Genomic DNA, 26,902 nt, shown 5'->3' with positions numbered 1-26,902 from the left:
ATCCACCTGACTTCTGCACAACACAACTGATGGTCCCAACCCCATTTATAAGGCAGGGCACACCTGTGAAGTGAAAACCATTTCAGGTGACTACCTCTTGAAGCTCATCAAGAGAATGCCAAAAGTGTGCAAAGCAGTAATCAAAGCAAAAGGTGGCTACTTTGAAGAACCTACAATATGACATTTTCAGTTGTTTCACACTTTTTTGTTATGTATATAATTCCACGTGTTAATTCATAGTTTTGATGCCTTCAGTGTGACTCTACAATTTTCATAGTCATGAAAATTAAGAAAACTCTTTGAATGAGAAGGTGTGTCCAAACTTTTGGTCTGTACTGTATGTTGCTGAGGCTCAAATCCAAATACTGCTTGTGTTCTATTAATGGATGTAGGATTGGGGAGTCACAGGATCTATGAATAGGAAAAGGATTGTTTGCACTGAAAGCATTTCTGAAGCAGCCTTACTATTTATTATTATTTGAAGAAGTGGCAACAGTTTACACCCAACGCTTCAGCTTATCATTGGGAGATGATTAGGTTGGAAAAAAGAGCAAATTTGGTTTTATTAATGCAATTTCTTGATTGTATTTTTCTCAAACTAAAGAAATATGATGATTTTCTCTGTAGATCGTGCGTATTGTGACTGAGACACACACTGTGTTGCTGCTGTTCAATTATTCATGACAGCTACAGTTACTAATGGATTGTAGTTCAGTGATACCGATTGTATAGTCAAATCAATGGCGACTCGGTGTCCAGGAATTAGAAGAAACTGATGCCTTCAGTGGGAACATCTAGAGCACACACACGCACACACGTGCTAGACTTCTCAGAGTGTCATGCAGACGCACACACTCACACCCAGAGAAACTTAGTAGGCTTAACATGCATGTCTGCGCGCACACACAGCTGCAGCTTTTATTTCCCAGAGGCTACACTGATGCTCTGAGAACAGACCACAGACAGCGAGAGAATGAAAGAGAGGACAAACAAAAAAAGAAAAAGAAAAAAAAATTGTATTAGAGTTGAGAGAAAGAAAACAGACACAGCGGTAAAATGATAGCACACAGAACACAAGGAAAATTGCATTTATTGTGAAATAAATACAATGCAAAAAGAACCTGAGCAGACACAGCTGCTGATTCTACACAGGGTTAAAATGAACTCTGACAGCAAAATTAATTTCCTCCATTGGTATATGACTCAGACTCTGAGTACAGGCTCATCTTCACATAGTGGATGATTGGAAAAAGGCCAAACAACATTTTCCAATCTTCAACTGTCCAGTTTTGGTGTTCATGTGCGCATTGTTCGAGGATGGCGTGGAAATGGAAGTGGAAGCTATAAGGATCTTCAGCTGTTGTAGTTTGTCCAACTCAAGGTGCCGTGTATTTGGGTTCTGGTATGCCATTTTGCTCACCGTGGTTGTAAACAGTGGTAATTTGACCTAATTCCTGCCCACTAGTGATGGGAACACCGTATCTTTTAGTGATTAGCTTCTTTGAATCTCATTCATCAAAATGAACAGATCTTTTTTTTTTTTTTTTTGGTTTTTTTTTTTTTTGAGTCTTTTCGTTATTTAGTTCCTTTAAATCACCTTCATAGCATATATGAGAGTCACGTGAAAAACTGACGAACAATTTTGACCAGAGGACTCATGAGACGAACCACTCAATTCTGTTTCCTTTGTAAGGCACTGCATAGGATATATTGGAGTCACGGGATAAAAGAACGAACGATTCGTACTAGAAGAATCGAGAAGTAAACTACTTATTTCTGTTTTCTGCACATAACCTACGGAGATTTTGCAATGCTCATGCGCATCCAGTAGAAAATGAACGGATCACTCCGAGACGACTCGATCTATTTATTTATTGATTTATTTATTTATTTGAATTGTTTGGTGAAGGTTTGTTCTAATATATTATCATTTCTGTTCACCAGTTGTATGAAGATATTTCTTTCCTTCACTGAGACAGGCGAGAGCTGTTTACATGACAGAAAGTGGATTCAAAAGTAACAGTAATGGACACCCAGGGGCTTCTCTGGGTCACGGCAACTCAAGCCAGAATGAGACTCTTATAGATTTTTATAGAAATAGGAGAAGATCACTGAAGAGGTTTTTACAGACCTCCCTAACTGCTGGAACTGATGTTCTGACCCCATAAAACGAGGCATAAAGTTTAAGGCAGTCATCTAACATTCACACATACTCATGCATAAAAACTGATGATGTTCTTAAGTTATGAACTTCTATGTACCACATGAAACCAACCAGACAGCATCAAACAAACAGAAACCTTTAGGAGAGCAATCAAGAGCTGCTGAAACCAGTCCAGCACTGAGGTTAATACTAATCCCTATAAAACCACTCCTATAGCCAAGTATTTTCATAGCAGATCTTTATCTTCATTTAGTAAGTCATTTGGAGTGTGTGTGGTCCGATTGGTGGTTGTTGTGTGAAGAAAAATTGGTTCCTATTTTATTAAAACGCAGAATCTGTGCAACTTTTCCATCGTTGCTCCAGTGAACCCTGAATTACCTCCAGAAGCGCTGAGAATCATCTGGATACCTTCTTGTGTGTGCATGCCGACTTTCCAACAAAGTCCCGAAATGAAGCGTTCAAGCATTACTTTTTGGTGATGAATACCTCTGCCATACAGATATCTTTCGTGGAACATTCTCCTAGAGCTAGAGCTGGTTCTGATTTATCTTGGGTTCACAAAAACACGGATTCGCAACTGACTACAGATGAAATGAAGATCTTTTACGCACAGTTCTTGAAACACAATCTTGTCGACAATGCTACCTATTTCACACACCACACTCTGAATTCTTGCAGCTTATGATCTTATTAAAATTGACCCTGAACTGTCTGAAGCTTTTCATCATTCAACTAAATCTTTCGAGCAGTTTCATCTGTTACAGCCCAGTGTGAGATGTTTTAAGCCACTGTCCTTGAAAACACATAGTGTAACATTATACAGGAAGTGACTGATATATCTGTATATGTCTGTGTGTGTGTGTGTGTGTGTGTGTGTGTGTGTGTGTGTGTGTGTGTGTGTGTGTGTGTGTGTGCGCAAGTGCAGAGCTGACCTTTCTCATACACAGCTGTGTTCTTCAGGGGATTCTTCCAGGCCTTTCTGAACCCAAACACTTCATTCACACCACTCCTACAGCCCATGTGTATGAATATGAAAGGTATAAAAGGTAGAGAGGAAGATCAGAGAACCTTGAGGAAACCCACACGGACTGGGGGAGAACCTTTACATCACTTTAAACACACAACACATTTTAAACATAATCTGCTTTCAAAGAGCAGATGTCACATCCACAGTGTCGCCCATCTGCACAGAACTTCCCACTGAACCAGATTGTTTTAAAACGTTTAATATGCTGGAGGGACTGAAAATTCTTTAGCTCAGGACTTTAAGGTTTTCTTGTCGATTGTCAGAAATCGAGTTCATAATCCCATTAAGATCTGAAAGTGAGGTGAAAGTCGGTTAGTTCTACTCCGTACCACATGTTCAAACTTTCCACATTAACTCAATTTTACAGCAAGCTGTTTAATGTGTAAGAAAAATGCCATTGTTCTGCGTGCTCAATAAACTACAATGTTCCTCAGTCACACTGAAACCTCTTCCAACTCCTTGGGCCATGTCGTCTTCATCTCTTCTTTCGCCCAAAGCCGCAGCAAAAAAAAAAAACCCTTAAAAGCCTGTCTTCCTCCTGTCATTTGATGCTGTTTGACGAGTCAAATATGCTCGCCGCAAAAAGCATTATGGGATTTGTATAAGCTTATTTTGGCGAGAGTATCCTGTTTTTAAAGGGAGCTGAAAAGTAAAACCATAAAGCCGTATCCAACCAAATTAAATAGCAGTTTCCACCATTCGAAAGATAGATGACCATCATCGATCAGCAGACTTTCCCTTAATCCCATTAATCAGGAAGAAAACGGAAACGTCGCTCAACTAGCAAACACTTCCTCAAACCTCCAGTTGTGCTGACTGCAAACGTACACTCGGCTTTAGAATTCCAGACTTTGCAAGAATATCCGCTATAATGGTCGGGCGGCTCAGACGGGGTCGTCCCTGTAGTAAAAAATAGACAATGAAATATCAGCTCGGGTTTCCTGAGGAAGCAAAGTCTCACAGGTGATGCAGAGACGTCCAATGGCTTCGAGTTTCAACAATAATGTTGAGTTAAAGCCCAAAACATTTCTTTCTGCAGTATAAGAACATACTCCTGTCATTTTACTACTGCAGGTACGGCTTTAATAAATACAGAAATGCAGTCTACCTCCATCTCACAACCTCTTCTCTATGTATGGTGACAGTTTAGTTGTATCACAGCCTGATAAATGCTTTAATAATCAAGCTAAGAAGGAAGATGGAAATTAATATAGTGCTGAGATGATTTACACAGAAGCAGACGGGAAGAATTAATGACTGCATAATCAACTCCAGGGCTTTATAGTGCTCCATAAACCAAGTTCATGATTTACTGTGTGGTTATGGATCAAGAATCAGGAGCAGGCCGAGCATCAGATGCGATCTAGACACCCTTTGTAAGATCGTCTTGATTTGGCAAACGTGACACGGACCCATAATGAAACACGTGACATGTGATGTTGATTCTCAAGCCTTATATAAAAATCTGTTACCAACTATAGTCATCTAATCTAGCACATTACCCAGCAGGCCTGCAAAAAAGTCTCTCTCTCTCTCTCTCTCTCTCTCTGACTTCCATATGGTCAGACAGTGTAAGGAAGAAGCTGATTATCTTTCTTGTGCTTTGTAATGAATCAGGTGTGACAGACTTTTAAAACTAAATTCAGGGGCTGTCAAAGCAACTCTTCCAAGAGTGCATCTGGAATTTGAGCAGAAAGGACACAAGGGTCTAATAGCTGATTTGAAACACACAGCGTCAGGACGGTTAGGTTTTTGGAATCCCTGTGTGTGTGTGTGTGTGTGTGTGTGTGTGTGTGTGTGTGTGTGTGTGTGTGTGTGTGTGTGTGTGTGTGTGTGTGTGTGTGTGCCTCTTATTCATTTGAACATCCTCCTGTACAGAACACACACTCTTCCAACATACTCTGAAAAGAATGTATGAATCTCAATTGGCCATAGACATGACCTAGATTTTCCAGCTGTGCAACATTAGATCTGAGACCCAAAGAACAAAACATCCAGTAGTTTTCTTGGCTTTAAATATTGCATTTATAAAACTACAGATTAAATTCTCAAGTGACCATTTTTTCATTAGCAGTGTGCAGAAACGTTCACAAGCAGAGACACTGCATTTGATGCACCATGAAAAAAAATAAACAAAACTATTACTAACATGATGCACTGCTCCAACAGTTATTAATTCCACTAATGCTCGCTCAATCAAATGACAAGAACAGCATGAAATGAAAAGAGCCGGTACGAGCGGTCACACATTAACAGCCTGTATATTGATTTTGTTTAACAAAACTGATGCTTTAGGAGTCAAATTGGTCTTTCAGTGAGTCATACGAGGAAAAAGCTGATATTCACTGTGAACTTTTGGTCTGCCAACAATTTACCAGAATCTAAAACACCCATCTATTAAATCATCAGCCAGCTGATTAGAAAGAGAGAAACTGCCATAATGCCAAAGTGCCATAGAGATCATGCGATTGAGATACATGCCATGCCAAATCCATCTGAAATGTCAGTGAACGGTGAAGATGTTCAGGACCTTTTAGTCCGTACGTTGGCACGTTCTGAATGTGGAAATGATTAAACGATTTAAAATGTGTGTTTAATAGGTTGAAATTTGATAAGAAAATACCAATACCAGATTAGCATCAGAATATACCAAAAGGTCAATGACCATGGTATTGAAAATTTATATTTTAAATTCTCTAATTTCATTCCAGTGTCATGCTCAATGGATGTTTCTCAATCAGGGATGCACAGTAATTCAAAATAATTATTTTCAATAGCACAATTTCCCATTGCACAATAATGGCGATTTACTGTAATGCAGATGCGCAATTTCGGGTCAGCAGGTAGAGTGAGCTTCTAGAAACAGCTTAATTTTGCATAAACAAACTTTTTCTTTCGTATGGACTCCAATTTTCTATATTTGTATTGTAGCTAAAATCGCACATTGTGCATTTCTCCTGGTTTTTTTATTTATTTATTTTTTCGGGTTTTCCTTCTCTTGAATCCACGTGATATTGTTCAATCCATCTTGCGACAAGCCATATATTATTGCGTCACACACACACACACACACACACACACACACACACACACACCGCAGTACACTGACCTTCGCGTGACTCTATACCACATCACGTCTTTGATACTGTGCGCGTGCACGCAGCGCCGGACCGACAGCATGCAGTCTTTACAATTTTTCACAACATAAACCGGTCACCTGGAAAAAAACTTGCATTCGCAGACAGAATAAGAAACTTACTCGCTGATTCTTCGAGTTATTCATGTCGCTGTCAGATAATGCAGGAGACAAAAAGTCCCGAATCACGCCGCTTGCGCAATCCTACACACAAACACGCGCGTGCGCACACACACACACGCGCGCACTGGCTCTCGCGTCCAGATGCCCATTCAATGTGTGACTGACGAGTTCCTGAAAAAACGGAAAGCGATGGGAAACTGTCCTAAAGGTGTGCATACGGAGGACATCTCAGTAGAGCTCGGTTAGTCCAGTTCTTCTCCCATCTGCCATCTCCTACAGTCCTGCCAGGCGCCCGAGCCAACCAGCGCGTCCGGAGAGGAGGAGGCGTGGGCTTGCTTTAATGCAAAACTCGGTCTCTGTGCTTACTTACCACTTCAGACTGGGAAACGGTTTTAGAAGCGACCACATGGCATGAGCTTCTGGGAAATCTGAAGCATGACCCATGCAAATCTCCCTCTTCTCTCTCCATCCTGCTATCCACCCACTATTCCATCTTTCTATCCATCTGTTGCTTGGCCAACCCATTTTTCATCATGCATCTACCAATCAATTAGTCATTCCTCCCATCCATCCATCATCACAAACATCTCCTTATTCACCTTTCCATAATTCTATTAAGCCATCTACACTGCATCTGGAAAGTATTCACAGCGCTTCATTATTTTCCTCAAAATTCTGACTAGTCTCCCAGCTCCTGCCGCTGAAAAACATCCCCACAGCGTTATGCTGCCACCACCATGCTTTACTATAGGGATGTATTGAACAAGTATTTCGGTTTCCTCCATGACGCTAGATTCAGGCCAAAGTTTTCAATCTTTGTTTCTAATGGTCTGAGAGCCCTTCAGGTGCCTTTTGGCAAACTCTAATATCACAGTCTACTAGACACTGACTCTAATATCACAGTCTACTAGAGACACTGACTCTAATATCACAGTCTACTAGAGACACTGACTCTAATATCACAGTCTACTAGAGACACTGACTCTAATATCAAAGTCTACTAGAGACACTGACTCTAATATCACAGTCTACTAGAGACACTGACTCTAATATCACAGTCTACTAGAGACACTGACTCTAATATCACAGTCTACTAGAGACACTGACTAATAATACAGTCTACTAGAGACACTGACTCTAATAATACAGTCTACTAGAGACACTGACTCTAATAATACAGTCTACTAGAGACACTGACTCTAATAATACAGTCTACTAGAGACACTGACTCTTAAAATACAGTCTACTAGAGACACTGACTCTTAAAATACAGTCTACTAGAGACACTGACTCTTAAAATACAGTCTACTAGAGACACTGACTCTAATAATACAGTCTACTAGAGACACTGACTCTAATAATACAGTCTACTAGAGACACTGACTCTAATAATACAGTCTACTAGAGACACTGACTCTAATAATACAGTCTACTAGAGACACTGACTCTAATAATACAGTCTACTAGAGACACTGACTCTAATAATACAGTCTACTAGAGACACTGACTCTAATAATACAGTCTACTAGAGACACTGACTCTAATAATACAGTCTACTAGAGACACTGACTCTAATAATACAGTCTACTAGAGACACTGACTCTAATAATACAGTCTACTAGAGACACTGACTCTAATAATACAGTCTACTAGAGACACTGACTCTAATAATACAGTCTACTAGAGACACTGACTCTAATAATACAGTCTACTAGAGACACTGACTCTAATAATACAGTCTACTAGAGACACTGACTCTAATAATACAGTCTACTAGAGACACTGACTCTAATAATACAGTCTACTAGAGACACTGACTCTAATAATACAGTCTACTAGAGACACTGACTGTACAACATGGAGATTATTTCCATCGGTGTAATAAAAATGTCAAGAATGACCATGAGTAAGACAGTACATACAGGACACTAGTGATCTGACTTAGCGTGACCTGGTGGTTGGACTTAAGTCACAATTTTTGTGACTCTTTGATCTAAAACTGAACCTTAACTCAATGCATTCATCTTGTATGTTCTGGTGTGTGGGGAATATGGGAATAGTGACAAACTATGCTACTGCAGTAAAGATAGACCTCATTTTGACTCTGTATGGATGTGAGAGTAAGGTGACATGGAGTCACTTAAACATAAACCCTGGGTCATGATCCGCACAGAACAGGGATTAACTGAGGGCCATTGCACCCATAGTCAATAGTCTTTATTCTCATAACACCCTCTGATGCAGTAACTGACTTCTATAACACTGTACTATTATCTGGTTTAATCACAGGACACCTCTCATGTGTTTGATCAGGTGGGCAGCTGGGGCTTGGAGGCTGCCAAGGCTCTGACACATTCATACAAAGATTAAGATGCCTCTAATGTGCTGTGCCAGGATGAACAGTGGGCACTATTCAGCCTGGTGGAAAACAGAGCAACATGCCAGCACTTGAGAGACGCATCCCAAATTATTATATCAGGAAAAAATGTCAAAAAATGTGCATTGTGCTGGTGTGAAACCGAGCATTAAATCTGATCATACAGTGGATGGTTTAACTGCTACTGCTCTTAATGGGGTTTTTTTGTGAGAAAAATCACAAGAGTGGGAGAAAGGGAGCATAGGTGAAAGAGAGGCGTTTTATGTGGGCTTTGTAAAGAGAGAGTGAGGGAGGGCTGTTGAAGAGCATGCCAGGAAATGAAAGATGGTAAGGTAAGAAAGGTAAACAAATGCAGAAAGGAATATGGTATTTTCCACAAATCCGTTATAAGATAAAACATTGGCTGGGAGAGTGGAAGGAGTTGGCGAGGTTTACAGGTGCCACCCGTTCCTGCCCAATAAAAGCCCATCAACTCAACTCAATATACGTAGCGTCTGTTTGCACGGAGGTCGTGTAAAATCACATCTACAGGATTTTCTAAGAATCAATTCCCATCGGTACAGTAATAGGATCTAGTAATGAACAGCTGCACGCATAGCTGTGAAACATGACGTCGGGGAAAATGTGATGGAGAGAGAGAGAGAAAGAGAGAGAGAGAGAGAGAGAGAGAGAGGGATGCAGAAAAAGCACAAAACGAAAGGCTTTAGAGGTGGCAAGAACAGGCTCTGAAACCTAAAGGTGTAGTATGTAGTTTTTTTGTTACCTTCTTAGACAAAATGTTATTATTATCAGTTCATAATTCAGTTAATAAATGATTATTATTATTAATATTAATAATACAGGCATCGGTTGCCACTATATTCTGTTTTAGTGAAGGCCTAAAATCTCCACATTGGCACAGATGCCACAAATCTCCAAAACAGAACATAAGAGATGAACAGCGTTTATCTCAGAGATACAGTGCTTTATTATATAATTGTGTTTCAGATGATGGCAGTGGAAAATATTGAGCACCCAAATACAAAATGTTCATTCATACACCTAATAATAAATCCACAACTCCCATTCGGATTGGCTTTTCCTCTTGCTTTCTTTGATCCAAAATCAAGGTCAGCTGGACCTGTTTGTCCTTTTTTATTTACTGAATTTTACAGATCATATTGCACTATTAACTGCTTTATTCATGCTTCTGTATTTGTAACCCACTTTCCTCTGCTGTAAAAGGTTCAACGTGGCATCCATAACGTTTTTCTACATCATTTCATCACCCAACCCTACCCATGTTTCTGTGGATAATCTCACCTAAATACTGACGTGTATCTGGGAGCTGCTGCTGCTGCTGTAATCATAAAGACTCTCCTGCCTTTAGCCGCAATATGCTCATACTGAACATCCTTTAACGCACCTATTAATGTACGCATTTTCCCTTCTACTGTCTGCTGTAGACATATAACCATCAAACCTTAAGGTTTAATCTTCGTCTTAATCTTTTTAATCAAGTCACAGACATATTTCAATAAATCTGCTTTAATAAGGATGTTATTGAATCAGGCTACACAGTGTACATATCCTAAAGTCAAGAAGATCAAAACAGAAGAATCCAGAGTACCACAAAACACTTATTCAGTGAAGACAAGTGCAGTGCAGGCCACAGACAGTAACGCTAATCTTAGTGATTATAATACAACTAATTAACCCTTAATTTACATGTAGCTTCAACACTACATATTTAACGGTCTTAGCATACATACGACTGATCATGCACACGTATATGTGTTCACTGAAAGAAAACCACCCATTCTCTAAACAAACTAAATCTTTTTTCTTGTCCGAAAGAAAGTCAATCTCGAGAGCTTGCTACCTTACTCGATGTTAGCATTAGATTTATGCTCAGCAGATGTGTTTCAGTTAATATACAAAGTTAGTCAAAAAGAATGAACCCATTTCATTACGCAAAATATTTTATTTAGGAAAAGTAAGTAAAAATTCCAGCCAAGTCACAAGTATTATACTCACAATCAACTTTGATTTCCTGTCTTACAAGTGTTCAATGTGACCACCATATGACGATGCTTGAGAACTAAAGCAATGAGTCATGAGATATATATATATATATATTTGGCTACCAAACAGGAAATGTATTGAGGACTTTGCACCCCTAATCTGCCAGGTAATGGGTGATGATGATGATCGTTATGTAAAGCATGTAGCACTTATTACTAATAAAGTGTCCATGAAATGTTCACGCAGTAGATTACAGAAGTGTATTATGTAAAAACTAGCAGCTGGGAGTGTAAACCAAGCTTTTAATTCATTTACTAATTGCATTAACATGCTTGCTCCTGAGGTGCAGCTTCCAATTTCCCAGCTTCCTCAATGCAAGTGTTGCTTTAACAGGGAATAAACTATAGACTCATAAAGCTTACAGCAAAAGCATAACCAATTGCCAATGATAGAGTTGTTTAAACCAGTCTACTAACAGGATCTAAAAAAAGAATTTGAAAACAGATAATTGAGGTATAGATTTTTGTATTATGGAAACAGCAGGTTCTGGTTTGCTCATAATGGTTTCCATCAGTTTTCTTCCTATTGCACAGACTCTAGCATATATTATTGCCTAGTTCCATATAACTCTTGTTCTAATGTCTTGAGCTAAGCGCAATTCATTACACGAAAAAATATATTTCTAGAGTGTCACTAAAACATTTTATCCTTGTCCTTAATCCCCTGTCGTCTGCAGGTTTGTTTTTGATAGAGAAGAGGCTCACTATCTGCAACATCAGCAAATATTTCTAACTTCTACAACATTTATTTGGCATGTAAAACCCCATAGGTGGTATTCTGCCTGGTGCTGTGCATGATGGCTTTGTGCACCCTTAAGCTGTGTACACTAAAGCTCCTATTTCAACTACTATTTTAATACCCAACACATTACCGGCCACACAGCATGGTCTTTCACTTGCCCAAAGGTCACGATTAAAATTCACCTACGTCACCCTAAACAACAGGGTTCACAGCAGGACGCAATCAGTGTAACGCAAGCCGAGTTCAAGACAGCTTTAGCAGGGACCACCCTTAAAATGCGACAATTAGGAGGATAAAGAGTCTACTGAGTGACATGACCAGGTGGAAATGCTGTTATTTTCAGCATCTTTTATAGATAAAAAAAATTCTCTTCAGAGAGAGACCTGCATGCTCTGAGAACCACTACCACCACCGTGGCAGCAGCAGATCGATGGGGCTGGAAGCTGATGCAGCTTAGGCAAGCATAGAGGAAATGCAGTTACCCTAAGGAAGCTCATAAATCTAATGAAAGCATTTAGTGATAATGCAAGACACGAAGCACCGGGATAAAGCGCATCAATCTTGCAAGTAATGATAGATGACTGAGTACTCGAACACACTGACCTTCTGCTCCACTGTAGGAAAGTGAACAATTGGGTAATAGTGAGGTTTTGAAACAGGAATATAAATATCATTTTAATAACGAGAGTGATGTGTAATCTGATCTAGTCTTATCTGTGCAGTGTACGAGTGATAGAGCCTGGTGCAATCAGCTGTATTTAAAAAAAAAAAAAAGAAAAGAAAAAACACAACTGTAGGAAAACATCTGTAAATCAATTTGATTTATGCCCGATTCCAGTTTACATTCAGATGACTCAATATCACAACCTTTCTGTGCTTTCTTAATCAAAATGTTCTTCATTTTCTTGGGTAAATGTTTTTATAGGCACCGAAATGTGCTGTTACTACAATCCAAGTCTCACTCTCACTCCTGCTTTATTTATACATTTATTCTTAATTGCATTAATCAAAAACACTGATTCTTGATTCTAAATTAATTCTTATCTTTGCATTATTTTTTTAATAATAAAAACAAGTGTTTTAAAGGTTTAATTAAATGTTCATTAAAATGTATTCTGATATACGATTTACACTTAACCACTTTATCTGTATATTACATTTCAGTAACTCACTTATTACATGATTCGAAGCTGATTGATTGAGGCTCACATAATGTACCTCCTTATACATAATATACACAAGCGCAGGAGCTCTAGCAGGTAAAAACCTTATTTAATTCATAAATGCTGCTGTAAATAAGGAACTTTAAGAACATTCATGTCCAACATGTAAACAAAATTGGGAAAAAACCTCTGCTTAGATACCAATAGTCTAAAGCGTACCAGAAGAGAAGTCAACCTCGTCAACCTTATCTGTGGAAACAGTTTCCACACTCAAATCCTCCTCACTCTGGGGAGCAATCAGGGGGTCCAGCTGTACAGCTAGACAATGATACAGATGAAAAAATAGTACTTCCAAAATGTTGCAAGAATCTTATGAAATTCCAATCTTTCAGCACCTTCCCTCCTCTCGAGAGTTCGAGGTGAGGAAATCACCCAAGTTGTTGTTAGAAACACTCTTCCTGTTTAGTCCAACTTCACAACAAGGCACAATTTAATTACATAACTGATCAGTAATAAACAGGAAGGCTGTTTTTAAAAAACATTCAAAAAAGAAGTTACTCTGAAGGAAGTGCACCTGCCGGCATACGTTTAGTCGGGTAATAACATCTACAAAACATTTGTCCTTACAGTAATACAGAACAAACCACTAGACACGAGTTGCCACATATTGTAAGGAAAAACTAACTAATGTACAGTAACGCCAAGCTGCAGTGATTTTTGATTTTATGACAGACTTTGCCAGGTCCATATAACCATGTTTGTACCAGGTCCATGTTTGCCTCTTGTTTTTATGTATATGGCTCCCATGACCTGCTTAAAGCAGAAAGAAATCGACTTTGTGTAAAGGTGCTACTTCGATGAGACCTTGGTGTAGCCTGTGAATTTTATCCTTCTATAAAATTCATAAACTTTTCCTTACAGTGAGGGATACTAGTGTAAGTATGGTACATGATTTGTAGGTTGCTCTGGTTGTGCCAGCTTTGGGTAGGAGGCCATGGGTTGGAGCTTTGTGGTCCCAAACACCCAGGCTCCTGGGTGGTGTTTTGCAAAGGAAGCTTGGCTTTAGCGGAGGCTTTTGGATGGTTCCTGAGCACAGGCTGTCCTTTCAGTCAACGCTCTAAAAAAAAAAAAAACGCCAGTGCTCTGGCCAGAGGCAGAGAAGGTTAAAAAGGGGCGTGGGTGATGGAACACAATGCCTCCTTTCTCTGGCAGCCCATGCCCGACACTCCTCCAAACAAGCAAGAAGCACCCGGAGCTCACAGCATGTCGATTCAGTCACAAGGACACAGTCACACGGATGTCGCAAACCAGTACAAAAAGGCATTGAACTGAAGTGAGCAAACATGTAATTAATATTTTATTTCTAGTCCATCTGGAGATGTAGAAGATGTTCCTGCTAAATGGCAGGATGTAACCATAAAAGCTGTTTACATTCTGCTTACGATAAACAGGTGACCGGATGACCTTTGCATGTCCATTATGACCTTTGCACTTAGAAGTCTTTAGAGGGGAAGGAAAAAAAAACAACCAATAACAGTCAGGCTTGCTGAAGTGTCTTATTGAATAGCTGGGGTTCGGTGTCTCTCAATGACTTGTTATTAACTTGAGTCATTAACACGCAGAGTTAATCTTCTGCCTCAGGTCAACTTCGTTACCACAGATACCCATGCTCCATGAGAGGTCTGGTCTTTACATACACTTTCAGAATTCATCACAGCAGATAAAAACGCAGGCCGATGCCAAATGATCTAACATAAAAATAAAAACGCAGGCCGATTTTTTTGCCTTTGCCGAAAAACCCGTTGTGAACATTCGGGTCTATCTGGACAGTATAAATCATTAATTCGCAGCTTTAAAAGATTAACAGTGCAGACATTAACAGGCAACAGAGGTGAGTGTGTTCCAAAACTTTGAGGCGTGTACAACTGGACGCACATAGAGCAAATTCATAGTGAATATTTGGTGTATGTTTATAGAGCAACCGCTGTATCCTAGAGCCAATGGTCCATGCCAAAATATTACAAATCGGAGAAAAAAGGAAAATATTTACCATCAGGCAAAACAGACGTTCATCTATTAAACTATTCTTTCGTGCCCAAGTTGCTACATAAAACATCTAAAAGTGTAACCATTTCGCAAAAGCAATTCTCAGGGGTGTAAAGTAGCTGCACCATGCTGTAAAATGTACACTTGGACATATATGGATGACGTCTTGACAATAGGTACGGGGTGCCAAAGTGAATAGCGGCAGGATGGGGACCCAGCTGGCAAACTTCCTGTACGGGAAAATCTATGAAAATGCTGTGAGCTTCCTGATTTGCAAAAACAAAACAAACTCTGGAATTTAATCAACATGAAAGAACCAGAAATAAATAACTAGTACATGCCTCTAATGGAAAGATTCTACAAATCAAGGACAATCACGTCGATTCTAGTCAAGAGCATTTCATTTATAGTGAAAGTCAACAGTCCTTATTGACAATCATTAAAAAAAACAATAAATAAAATTAATAACAGTAATTCATATGTAGATTGTGTACTGTATGAAAAATGACTTTCAGAGCGATGAATTACTCTCTTTCAACCACTTCCTGTTCCACACACCCAACATAGCAGTCATAGGACTCGTTGGCATTCAAGCAACAAAAGCGTGTTGATTCCAGAGAACCATTCTCTGGGAACGTGTTATGGGTATAGGAATCTGTAGGAATAAAGGCGGAAGGCTAGTTGCCCTTACGAGGAAGACATGTTCAAACTTGGATCAGCTGAGTCAGTGAGGAAAATTCTTCCTACATCAGTCAACAAATACCGTATTTTCATCTCTATGGCAGAGAGTCAATCATCTTACACACTTCTCTTATTGCTTGCACTAAAGCCAGACATACAGATCATACAGATCTGAGATAACATCCAGATGGGATTCCGGCTACACTTCTGAGGTGAAATGCTTCACAGCAATTGTTAAGACATTGTCAAGGATTTCAGTTAAAGTATAAGCAACCTATTCAGTAGGCTTTACACAACAAGCCTATACAAAGAGATGTCAAGTGTCGGAGAAGTGACAGGTGGGTTGAGTAACTCACCAGACTGTAAATAAAAAAAAAATACAAAAACGGATAAATACTGACCAGCATTTTTTCTGATTCCTCGGACAATGAAATGAAAAACATTAGTCACTATACGATCATGACAGGGTTGTCTTCAAAACACACTCTCGTTTTTCTTTTCTTTTCGAAAAGATAACTAAAGGAGATTGGAATTGAGAATGACACCAAAGCTGATTCACTTTAATAATAAATGCTGAGTCTGCGCTTAATTAAATGAGCCTGGAAAAAGGAATGTAGCTGAGCGTTTCTTATATCCTTTCTCTAATGATAATAATGGTCATGGAGTGTGTGTGTGTGTGTGTGTGTGTGTGTGTGTGTGTGTGTGTGTGTGTGTGTGTGTGTGTGTGTGTGTTTGCAGACAGGGAAATGTCCACCTGGCTGCTTAGTGTGGAGAACAGGCTGTAGGGAAACACCAGTGTGCTGTAAAGTGTGATCTTAGCATGGGTTGTGAGAAAGAAAAGAAAAAAGAAAAAGAAGATGGTGGAAGGGCAAGCGTTCCCCTAAGTGTTCCCCTAAGTGTTCCCCTCACCCAAAAGCCATGTGAGGAAGTCAGATCCTAAACTGTTTGAATGCTGCAGGTTACAAAACAAGATGTGCAGAGGATTTGCATTATAACATATGTAGCAATATGATGTAGGTGCATTTCTAGACACTGTTTAATCACTGTTAGTCAGAATGCTTTTTTTTTGTGCTTCATCCTTATGGAAATCATGTACAGAAAAACAGTGTACAATTTCTCGATCATGTTTATAACCATAAAAAAAACACTTCAATGAAAACTAAACCATGTCCTTATTCTTGACTAAATCAATCGTGGACACAAACACACTTCTGATGAAGTCTCAGCTCCATCAACGTGTTTAAATAAATCCAGACAGTAGTCCAAACTCCACCACGGTAAACATCTCAGACACAATGATTTAGGATCACAAATGTGAACTCGGGTTAAGTGTGTGTGTGTGTGTGTGTGTGTGTGTGTGTGTGTGTGTGTGTGTGTGTGTGTGTGTGTGTGTGTGTGTAATCTACAAACTCCTCCAGCTGAGTGAGTGTTTACCTGTAAACTGAGGGCGATCTGGCGGATGTAGAGCATGTTCAGATCCTCCAAAATGCGCAGTTTCTCCTCCATGTCTAGTTTCTCTATCGGCATTATTCAATAAAAACTGATTTTGTAGGCAACCCCGTCTCCCAGCCGACTTCTCCTCCTCCTCCTCCTCCTCCTCAGCGGTGTTGTAACAGTGAATTTAAAGCCATGCTTAATGTCGCTCGTTCACTGAATCACTTCTTACATCATAGAAATTCCCATCCGAAATCAGTTGCGTGATTCCAGGGTCCAGTTTCCGGTCTGGTTTTTATTTTTAGTGTAAGACAGCCTGATGTATCACATAGCGCAAACTTTTAATCTCACACACACTCCCTCTCGATCTCTCTCTCTCTCTCTCACACACACACACACACACACACACACACTTATAAAAAATGTCCAATCAAGTGCGCAAGAAGTTTTAGATCACACACAAGTCCACAAACACACGCTGTCACACTCCGGTAGAAACGCCGACGAGAGACTCCGAGTCGCTTTTCCCCCACCTCTATACTAGAGCTATAAACTCTCCTCCACACACACACACACACACACACACACACACAGCTCGAGACCGCCTCTCATTCACAGTCTCACACACGCGCACACACACACACACATATAGGACGCGAGGACACCACAGACCCCGACAATACGCACTCCAGTTACACATTTGAGTTGTACGAGCTTTTACACACATCGACCGAGTTCCTCATCAAAACCGATCAGAAAAATAAATAAGCACCCATCCATATAACTGATTACAACTCTAACCAGATGTTCAGTACATTACAACTCTAACCAGATGTTCAGTACAATTCAGTCCTAATTGTAGAGCATGTTTAGCAATGGACATTGTCCCAAAGCAGCTTTACAGAGATAAATAGGTTCTAAAATGTATATGTTACTACCCATCAATTTATTGCTGATGAGCGATAAAAAACTCAGATGGTACGAGGAAGGATCCTTCAGAGGAACCAGACTCAGAACAGAACCACATCCTCATCCGGGTGCCACCGAATGTCCATTCATTATAGTTTTATCATTGGTGAGATGTGCTGTTCGGTGAACTGTTCGCTGATGTAAACGCAGAACTGTTCATGCTAACTGTAGAAGAATGTATGTATTACTAATCCATCCTCACTGCTTTTGAGATGCACAGTAACTTCATAGATATTTCATCCAAGAATCCAGAAATGTACATGTATTCGGTCAAAAAGCGACTCTCTGGAACCATTGTTCTCAAAATGGTGTCTGATGGGAACCCCATGAGTTCCTGAAGAATGTCTAGGAAATTGCTAACTTTTTTTTAATCACATGATTGTGATAGTAATTACTGTTTAGTTCTAGAATTACTTTATATTATGACTGGTATCAAGGCTGCAGTGATTATGATGTGGTTATCACCACCTATCGAGACGCATGAAATGACATGTTAATGTATAACTTAACTTACATAATGTACGCATTTATCTTTATTCAATTTTAAAATCAAAATAAAGAGAGATTTGAGTGGCTCAAAGCTGTAAAAAAAACAAAATAATTAATAAAATCAAAACATTTCTTACCAATGCTTTTACATTTACACTTGTCCAGTGATCTTTTAAAAGGTTCCTGGGAAATATACGTTTTAGATCCACTGCTCTAGAGCTGTAGTTCTCAAAGGGACGTCTACAGACTGTCTGTGATTTTTCCTCAATTACACAAAAACAAGGATTAGTAAAATAAAGTCAATATGCACCCACCTGAGAATGAATTAAAATGGATTAATGAGTGGAGCATAAAAATTTTTTATACGACCAATAAATAGCCTTGTATTTAACTAGTTTGTTTACGTGAAGACATTTGTTTTAGATCATTTTCTCCACACAGACTTACAATACTATCAAACAAAGAACCACATGAATCTGGAAGAAGGCGAACCCTGAAAGATTAGTGCTTTTAGTTATATTATCCCGGTCCCGACCCCAAAAAGCAGGCTAATCAGCTAAAATTGTCTATAAGCATAAGCAGAAACCCTGCTGATGCACTAACGACACTGTGCAGCCCGAGCTGTAAAACCATAGGAGACAAAGACACCATCTGTCTCACCCAGACAACATGACAGTGCCAGGTCTAGCAGTACTCATCCAGGGCTGCGCCATATGTCATCGGCTAATAGCTTTCACTACACTGGTCGGTGAACAAAATCACAAACTCTGACCAACTGGGGTTCAGATCGCAAAGTGACTAATGAAACGCGGTAGAAATCGTATATTTGCATTTTTTTAATGACACAAAATAAAAGACAAATCGATCATTAATTTCCCATCAATCATTTCAAGCAATTTCCCATAATTCATTCACGCTCTCTGGAGTTCACAAGCCTAGACATTTTTTTAATCTGTTCCTCAGAGCTTATCCTGTCAACATTTTTATTACGTTCCAGCTCTAAACAGCTGATCTGGGTGATAAAGGCTACGGATTATTAAAGATCAGGTGCAGATGTGATAGAAACGGAACCACCAACACAATATAAAGCACAGAATAACTATTGGTGCTTTGATTCAGAAAGGGCCAAAAGATCATCAAGCTTTTGAGCTTTAAATGATATTTGGGAGTTATTATTTTAACTGTATAAGACGGTGTGTGTTGCCATCCAGTAAATATGGTATAGATTTATACATGTTGTTAACTAAATGGAAGCTCACCCACGGGGGACTCATACAGTTTTAGCATTTCTGATAAAGAGCCTGCTTTTGTTTCCAGCCTATAAAAGAAGGTTTGCATGATCAGTTCAGTGTTGAAACAAAGAAACTCCAGCCCAGTGTTTTCCCCACACCACATTTTGCATCGCACCATGCTGGGAACCCCAATGGGAGATTTATTATTCTTTAGGATGCTTTGGGAGATGGAAAGAAAAACAGGCCGGCTAAGAAGGACCCCAGGAGAGCGGTATTTTCTATTTGCAAAAGCAGACAAGGGGTCTCGACTGCTGTGTTCATCAGTGAAACCCGATCAACCACCTGGGACAGTGAGTTATGTTCAGCATTCCTCTTCTGCGAAGACATGCCCGGAATGATTCCATTCAAAACAGGGAGCTGCGTCCAAAACACTATAATGCAAGAAAGTGAAATCAGATGGCGGTTCAGAAATGCTGATCCCCTTCTCTCTCTCTCTCTCTCTCTCTCTCTCTCTCTCTCTCTTTATCTCTCCATCAAGCTTCATAATTAAGAATGGCTTTTGTAGAGTATATATGCACCATAATGCAATCTAATATATCAATATGACAAACTTAAAAATTAATTTTGACAGCCTTAAATACTGCTCAGTCTCCGAAATAACCCTTGTGAATACAATGCAAAACAGCTATTATCTTAATTGAAGGCTACGTGAACAGGCCTCCCATTGCGATGTGGCTTTCCTGTAGCTTAGCCTGCGTCCTTTAGGACAAATGAGTTGCTTAGAGTCACTGTGTCGTCTTTGTCCGGCTGCCAGCATGGTCGTGTCCTGGGAGTCACCAAACATGACGGACACACTTGAAGAATATCCATGTTGTGAATCAGAGTGTTTGGTTGACTGCCAGGGTTTTGACCTCATTTCCACTACCAATAAGCTAATCTGTGCCTTTTTGATCATGCTAGTCATGTTGCATAACAGGATAGCCGTGTTTAAATCAGACAGAACAGAGCAGCCAGGGGTCATCTGAAGGACTTAACATTCTTCTCGTCAGCCTTTAAGTAGCTGCTTTGGGGAACATTAACGGAGCATGGAAAAACTATTGTTTCTAAGTGGATGTTGGGTACTATATATGGGGGTCGGGGTGGGTCCATTTCCTTTTACTAATCAGGAAGGGAAGGTTTGGGTGGCTGATAAAAGTCAAATCTGCTAAGGTGGCACCAGGAATGTTGACGGTGGGGTAGAAAAATGGCATACAGGACAATCAATGCAAAAGATGTACAGATAATAACCAGAAACAAAGAGAGAAAACTATTTTTCCATGCTAAATTCCCCAAGTCTAATAAAATCACGTGAATGGAGGTAGCTTAGAGAGTAAACATTCAATTTATGTCCATGCAATGAGATTAACTATGCTGCGTTCGCTGCTCATGGGACTGTTGCTCGTTTACTACACATCTGCAGAACAAACAGAAGGGCTGTGGCCTCAGCAAGGCCCCTAACCACTACAAAGGCCCTCTGCTATACACCCCATCTGTAAACTAAATTCCAGCCACAGGGTAGAAAAACGCCTGATACATACAACACGTACACACACACAAAAACTTCAAAAGACTATAGACGTGACTAGTTAGACAGAGAGAGGTATAATTTGAGCACCACAGACACCTGTTTCATCTCATGACGTGAAAGTTTAGTGTGGAAATTCGGCTGTTTGTGACTCAAATGTTCATCAGTGATGAGAGCTACAGGAAGTATCTGATGAGATACAGTCAGCAGATGTCTTGCTCCATGAACACGGAGTGTTACACAAGCGTATGATGGAGAGAATGGAGAGAGAACTGTTTCTTTTTTCCCCATTGGGTAACGGGATCTTTTGATGTCGATACACCAACCGACTCCAGTAGAAACGTGATGATTAGGCTTTATTATTCGCTCATTGCTTAAGCGCACAGATCTCCACTCTTGGCTCGCAAGAGCATCTTGGCTAACCTGCTGCACACAGCCACTTTTTTTCCCCCCTCTCACACTCCTTCTTGTCAGCTGCTCTTTCTCTCCTGCTTCCTCTGGAGTCTCTCCAGCTCACAGTCAGCTGCAGTCCATGTGACCTGGCCCCTGACGCTGAATCTTCAACTGCCTTCTCTCAAGTTAATGCTCGAAGCAGCTTGCCAGGATACAGGACTTCCAAAGCGTTTAAAACACTCACTGGATCACTGGCATTTATTTGCAATGTGTCCAAATACACGGATCCAGACCATGAACATTTATGCAAACGTTTGTATTCGCACACACCCACAGAAACTCAAAAATGAGCGTAAGGAGGGAAAAAATAGAAATGAGATCTTAACTGTGGTAGTTCAAGACAATTAGTAAATACTGCAAGACGTTTTTCATGTTTCGTGATACTCTTACTCTCGAAGATCGATACACAATAGAGCGTTTTTCACTTTACAGTTCAGTCACTCTTTGGATTTGCAGTAAAGGTTCGTTGTGAAAGCACTTCCAAAGACGACCTGTTCTGACTCAGGAAAATTGTCAGAAACACAGGCCCTGATCAAATACAGTTACAGATTACACCCATAAACGGTGCAATATCGCCCCCGTGTGGACATTTTAACTATTGCTGTGTTCACTTTGAATAGAATTAAGACCGCGTTTCTTGAAAACACAGACAGACAGACAGACAGACAGACAGAGAGAGAGAGAGAGAGAGAGAGAGAGAGAGAGAGAGAGAGAGAGAGAGAGAGAGAGAGAGAGAGCGCTCAAACCCACTACATACCACATTAAGAGTAAAGTAAGTCAGTGTTTTAATGGCTCTGCTGTAGTCATATTCCCTTCCTAGTACAGAGGTAATTGTTGCACAGCAATTTTCCTTCTTTTTGTTTATTGACAAAAGCTAAAACAATTTTAACCATTTATAGTTATATTTACTGTTGTGGAACATCTGGGAGACAAGTTAGTCTATGTTATCACTCACTAAAGAGAGTCTGGTCCGAGACTGGCTGTTTATAGCCCCTATTAGCTTGTTTTATTGTTTTTCTCTAAAGTTAATAATACAGAAAAACTACAGCTGCACATGTGACTGAGAAACAAACTTTTTAGAAACAAAACACTGACACTGGATACTCTAGATATGTTACATAAGTAACATATTATATATTATTAGTTTTAAATTATGGGTTTACAATCTTTCAGATCAGGGGTCACCAACATGGTGGGCATCAGGTAACCCGCAAGTAGCCCACGGGCCTTTTCTAAAAAATAGCTGTTTCCTACTTGGTAAATCATTGTTGATAATTATTATGAGAAATCATTAACATGATCACATAGATGAATATCATTAATAATAACATATCCAACTGTGTGTATTAAACTGGTAGCCCTTCACTTTAATCGGTACCCAAGAAGTAGCTCTCAGTTTCAGATTGGTGACCCCTGTATTAGATCATGTGCATTATCATAAAAATGAGTTCGGTCAGAGCTTCTGTTTGTGACTAAACAAAAAGAAAACGAGGTCATTTGTGTTTGGTCCACACCAGTGTTATTTCTTTTAGTTAATATTAGTCATGTTATTTACTTTACCCTCCGGATATCCAGTTCTACGAGCGATAAACACTACAACAAGTGTAACACAAGACTACACACCTCAACAGAATTAATCATTAATTAGGGTCTCTGACGCTCATCCATACAACGTATTCATAAATACATTCCTGCACAGACAGGATAGAGCTGCGATTTCACAAAGTCAACACCTGTCCTCAAATGCCGAGACACGGATGATGTCATTTTTTCCCCCCCGGTCTAGTGAAATCTAAGAGATGTTCATCATGGCATGAAGGTGGCCAGGTACAACAGCACAGCTGGATAATAATCACCAGACCAGACACATCAGACATGTGATGTATACGTGAGTCAGGTCTGAACAGTCATTACTGCCTTCATCTTACAGCATCAACTCTTCAGCCTGGAATAACTTACCTCAAATCTAGTCAGTTCATCAATGTTTGATGCTGCATCATATTTATTTTTATACAATTTGCTCCTTTAGACTCATCGAGTCCGGTTAAAAAAAAAAACAACTCGGTCATTGACATGACGAATATTTGTACATATTTACTATCCAAATATTTATATGAGAATATTTGGTCTATTTATTTCAACCATGGTGGAGTTTTTTTAGGCTGGAAAGAAGAACACGTGAATTTATTACTGATGTTTTGGGGTTATCGGGATTAGGATTAAAACCTGTTCAGTTTAATAACAAATTATTAAAATCAAATACACGTCCATGTCACAATTTTGAGAAACATTTGGAAAAAGTGTAAGAAAAGAAAAAGTTAACTAATAAACAAACTCTTTGTAGGAAAAAAAAAAACCAGGAAAAAGAGAGAGAGAGAGAGAGAGAGAGAGAGAGAGAGAGAGAGAGAGAGAGAGAGAGAGAGAGAGAGAGAGAGAGAGAGAGAGAGAGAGAGAGAGAGAGAGAGAGAGAGAGAGAGAGAGAGAGAGAGAGAGAGAGAGAGAGAGAGAGAGAGAGAGAGAGAGAGAGAGAGAGAGAGAGAGAGAGATTCTGTGCAAGGTGATGTAATGACACTGGCTTGAAGCCCAGAGGTTATATGCTGCTCTAAGAAAGATCAAGGAGTCCACTGAATTACAGCTGCTCTGAAAAAAAAGAAAAAGAAAAAAAAAAACACTGGTCCACAAGTCCTGTCCATCATTTAGCAGCTTTTATATTTTATCAAATAAATAATAATGATTACTTATAAAGATTTCTTGACACAGGTCAAGACTGTTTATGATGGCAGTGATAAGTCTCCATATTAAAGCATTGGACATCAAGGTTTGTGTGTTGTTTCATCTAAAGCAGGACATCAAACGGGTCAGGACTCGTTACAGCGTCAGCATGTACAGCCGATCAATAGTAAAAGCAACCAGGATCAAAAGAAAGAGGTATTGAGTAAGACGAGGTATTGAGTAAGACGGACTTTAGTAGTGACAGAGGCAAAGACATTTATTGCACAAGGAACCAAAGAACGATATTCCAGATATGTAATTATATACACTAAATCTAAAAGATATAAACGATTTTTTTAACTTCCCATTCCACGTGTCGTCCGCGTTATCTGTTATAATAACCTCCACGCTTCTGGAAAGATGTTCCACATGGTTTTAGAGTAAAGGATTGTGCTCATTTAGGAAAAAGGGAATGAGTAAGAGCAGGTACTGATGTAGGATGAGAAGATCTGTGGTGTCAACATTCCAATTCAAGGTGTTCAATAAGGCTGAGAGCAGAGCTCTATAGCAGACCACTCAAGATCTTCCACTCCAACACATGTAAACCAAATATTCACGGATCTCGCTGGTTCAAGTGTAGGAAGAAAATTTTGTTACCTCATACAAAGACCTTCTAGAGTTTACATGAGAACCTCAAGGTGTCCCAATACTTCTGTCCATATAATTACTGATCTGTCATATAATCTGTATCCATATTTAATACTCGTACTGTCTATATTGTCTCACATTGTCTGTTTTGTCTTGTATAGTACAAGCTAAATGTGTTGTGTTATTTATGTCTGTACTTTTGAGAGTCACTAACAGCTGGAACCAAATTCCATGTGTGTGTGTGTGTGTCAACAACCTGATTCTGATTTTGTAGAATAAAACAGCATACAGTATTTTATGTTCTAGGATCCTTTAGAAGAATCTTCCCCCACACACACACACACACACACACACACACACACACACACACACACACACACACACACACACACACACACACTAATTGTTTGTGACACATTAACCACGCTGTTTAATCAGTAATTATAATGGAACACTGTAGGGGGTGAAGAAAATAAACATTAGCAAATAACAAATAGTCTTCAGACTGGGACACAACCCCCTGTAGATTAAACTCTACTGACAACCCTGGAGGCAGAAACACTGAAGCTCAGCACAGCTCTCACTTCCTCGCTATGCAGTCAACCAAATATTGATCCACATCAAACCAAGCAAAAACAAACAGTCATAAAAGTGGTGTTACATTTTCTGTCTTGGAAAAATACAGAGGTTTAGAAACATCCACAAACACGCGACACGTGAGTATTTGAGTCATGGGCATTTTTTATAACGCATTGCTACGAAGGACCTCCAAAGGACAAAGGTCACAATTTGTTTCTAGACAGGTTTGGACAATGACAAATGGAACCTCTGATATTTTTAAGTAGTGACTAAGAGTCAGTAACAGTTTGGACAACATCCAGTGATGATGTAGTGTAGCAGTGCATGGCAGCAGTGAGCATTCGCCGGTGTCAAATATGTTAGAGCGCCAACAACAACAGCTTTCGTAAAGTCTAGATGAACACACTACAGAGTGAAACTTTCTCCAATCCATTTCTGGAAACTTTAAATAGGAACCTCATCTGGGGAATTTTGGAAAATCTGAAAACTTAGGAATTTAAAGGATTTTACAGGAATTGATAAGAATGAATTAGAAATTCGGAGAAATTTTATATAAACTAAAATCATACGCAAACAAACATTTTGCTCGGTCGTAAGCCGACATGCAAAATAATGTTGATTTAAATAAATGTCAATTTTTTTACTGTTCGCATGCTTTTTTGATAGCTTACACACAACACGAGGACGTTTTAAAACATAAACATGTGATATTTATTTTATTTATGCGAGTACCCGGACATTTTTGTGACGTTATTTTGTGTGCAGGATTAAAAAAATGATGATGTGTTACGGAGGACATGTTGTGCAGTGCAAGTAGGGGGTGTGGCCTCAGTAAGTGCACTGTGTGCATGTGATTGGTGAATGTGCAGGGTAGAAATTCAGCTGAAATTGCATGAAATCTGATTCTTTTAACCAAAATGATCCTGCAAGAACCTTTTTAAAACTACGTTTAAGTTCTCTGTTGTAGGTTAACCTTTAATTTTGTAAATTCCCAGTCATTCCTGTTAATTTCCATGGAAAGTTTCCAGCTTGTAAAATAGGAACAAAAAAGAGACTTTTATGGTTCATCATATTACCTTCTGAAATTTTTCAATAAACCTTTCAGCTTCTCCCATTAGGGGTCGCCACAGCGGATCATCCTGGAACAGCTGGATGCCCTTCCTAACGCAACCCTCCCCATTTATCCGGGCTTGAGACCGGCACTAAGAGTGGCTGGGGTTGGTTCCCTGACCGGGGATCAAACCCGGGCCGCAGCGTTGAGCGTGCCACATCCTAACCACTAGACCACCAGGGCCCCTAA

At 39.6% G+C, this 26,902-nt stretch overlaps 1 protein-coding gene across 4 annotated transcripts in view; it reads right to left on the bottom strand.

Moving 5' to 3' along the window:
• rtkna (rhotekin a) overlaps nucleotides 1–26,902 on the bottom strand; it is a 62,588-nt gene that overhangs the window by 27,771 nt on the left and 7,915 nt on the right. The window contains exon 1 of one of the 4 annotated variants that reach the window (XM_083526956.1): nucleotides 16,957–17,591. The exons of 2 other annotated variants lie outside the window; for them this stretch is intronic. In XM_083526956.1, coding sequence (XP_083383082.1) covers nucleotides 16,957–17,049 — 93 coding nt within the window. In that variant the 5' untranslated portion in view covers nucleotides 17,050–17,591. Of the gene's footprint in view, nucleotides 1–16,956; nucleotides 17,592–26,902 lie in introns of those variants that run through there. One more of the 4 variants, XM_083526958.1, reaches the window with a different exon arrangement.

The sequence above is a fragment of the Silurus aristotelis genome, assembly GCF_946808225.1.
Source record: "Silurus aristotelis genome assembly, chromosome: 23".
NCBI lineage: Eukaryota > Metazoa > Chordata > Actinopteri > Siluriformes > Siluridae > Silurus > Silurus aristotelis.
This window is presented reverse-complemented; position numbering and strand designations above follow the sequence as displayed.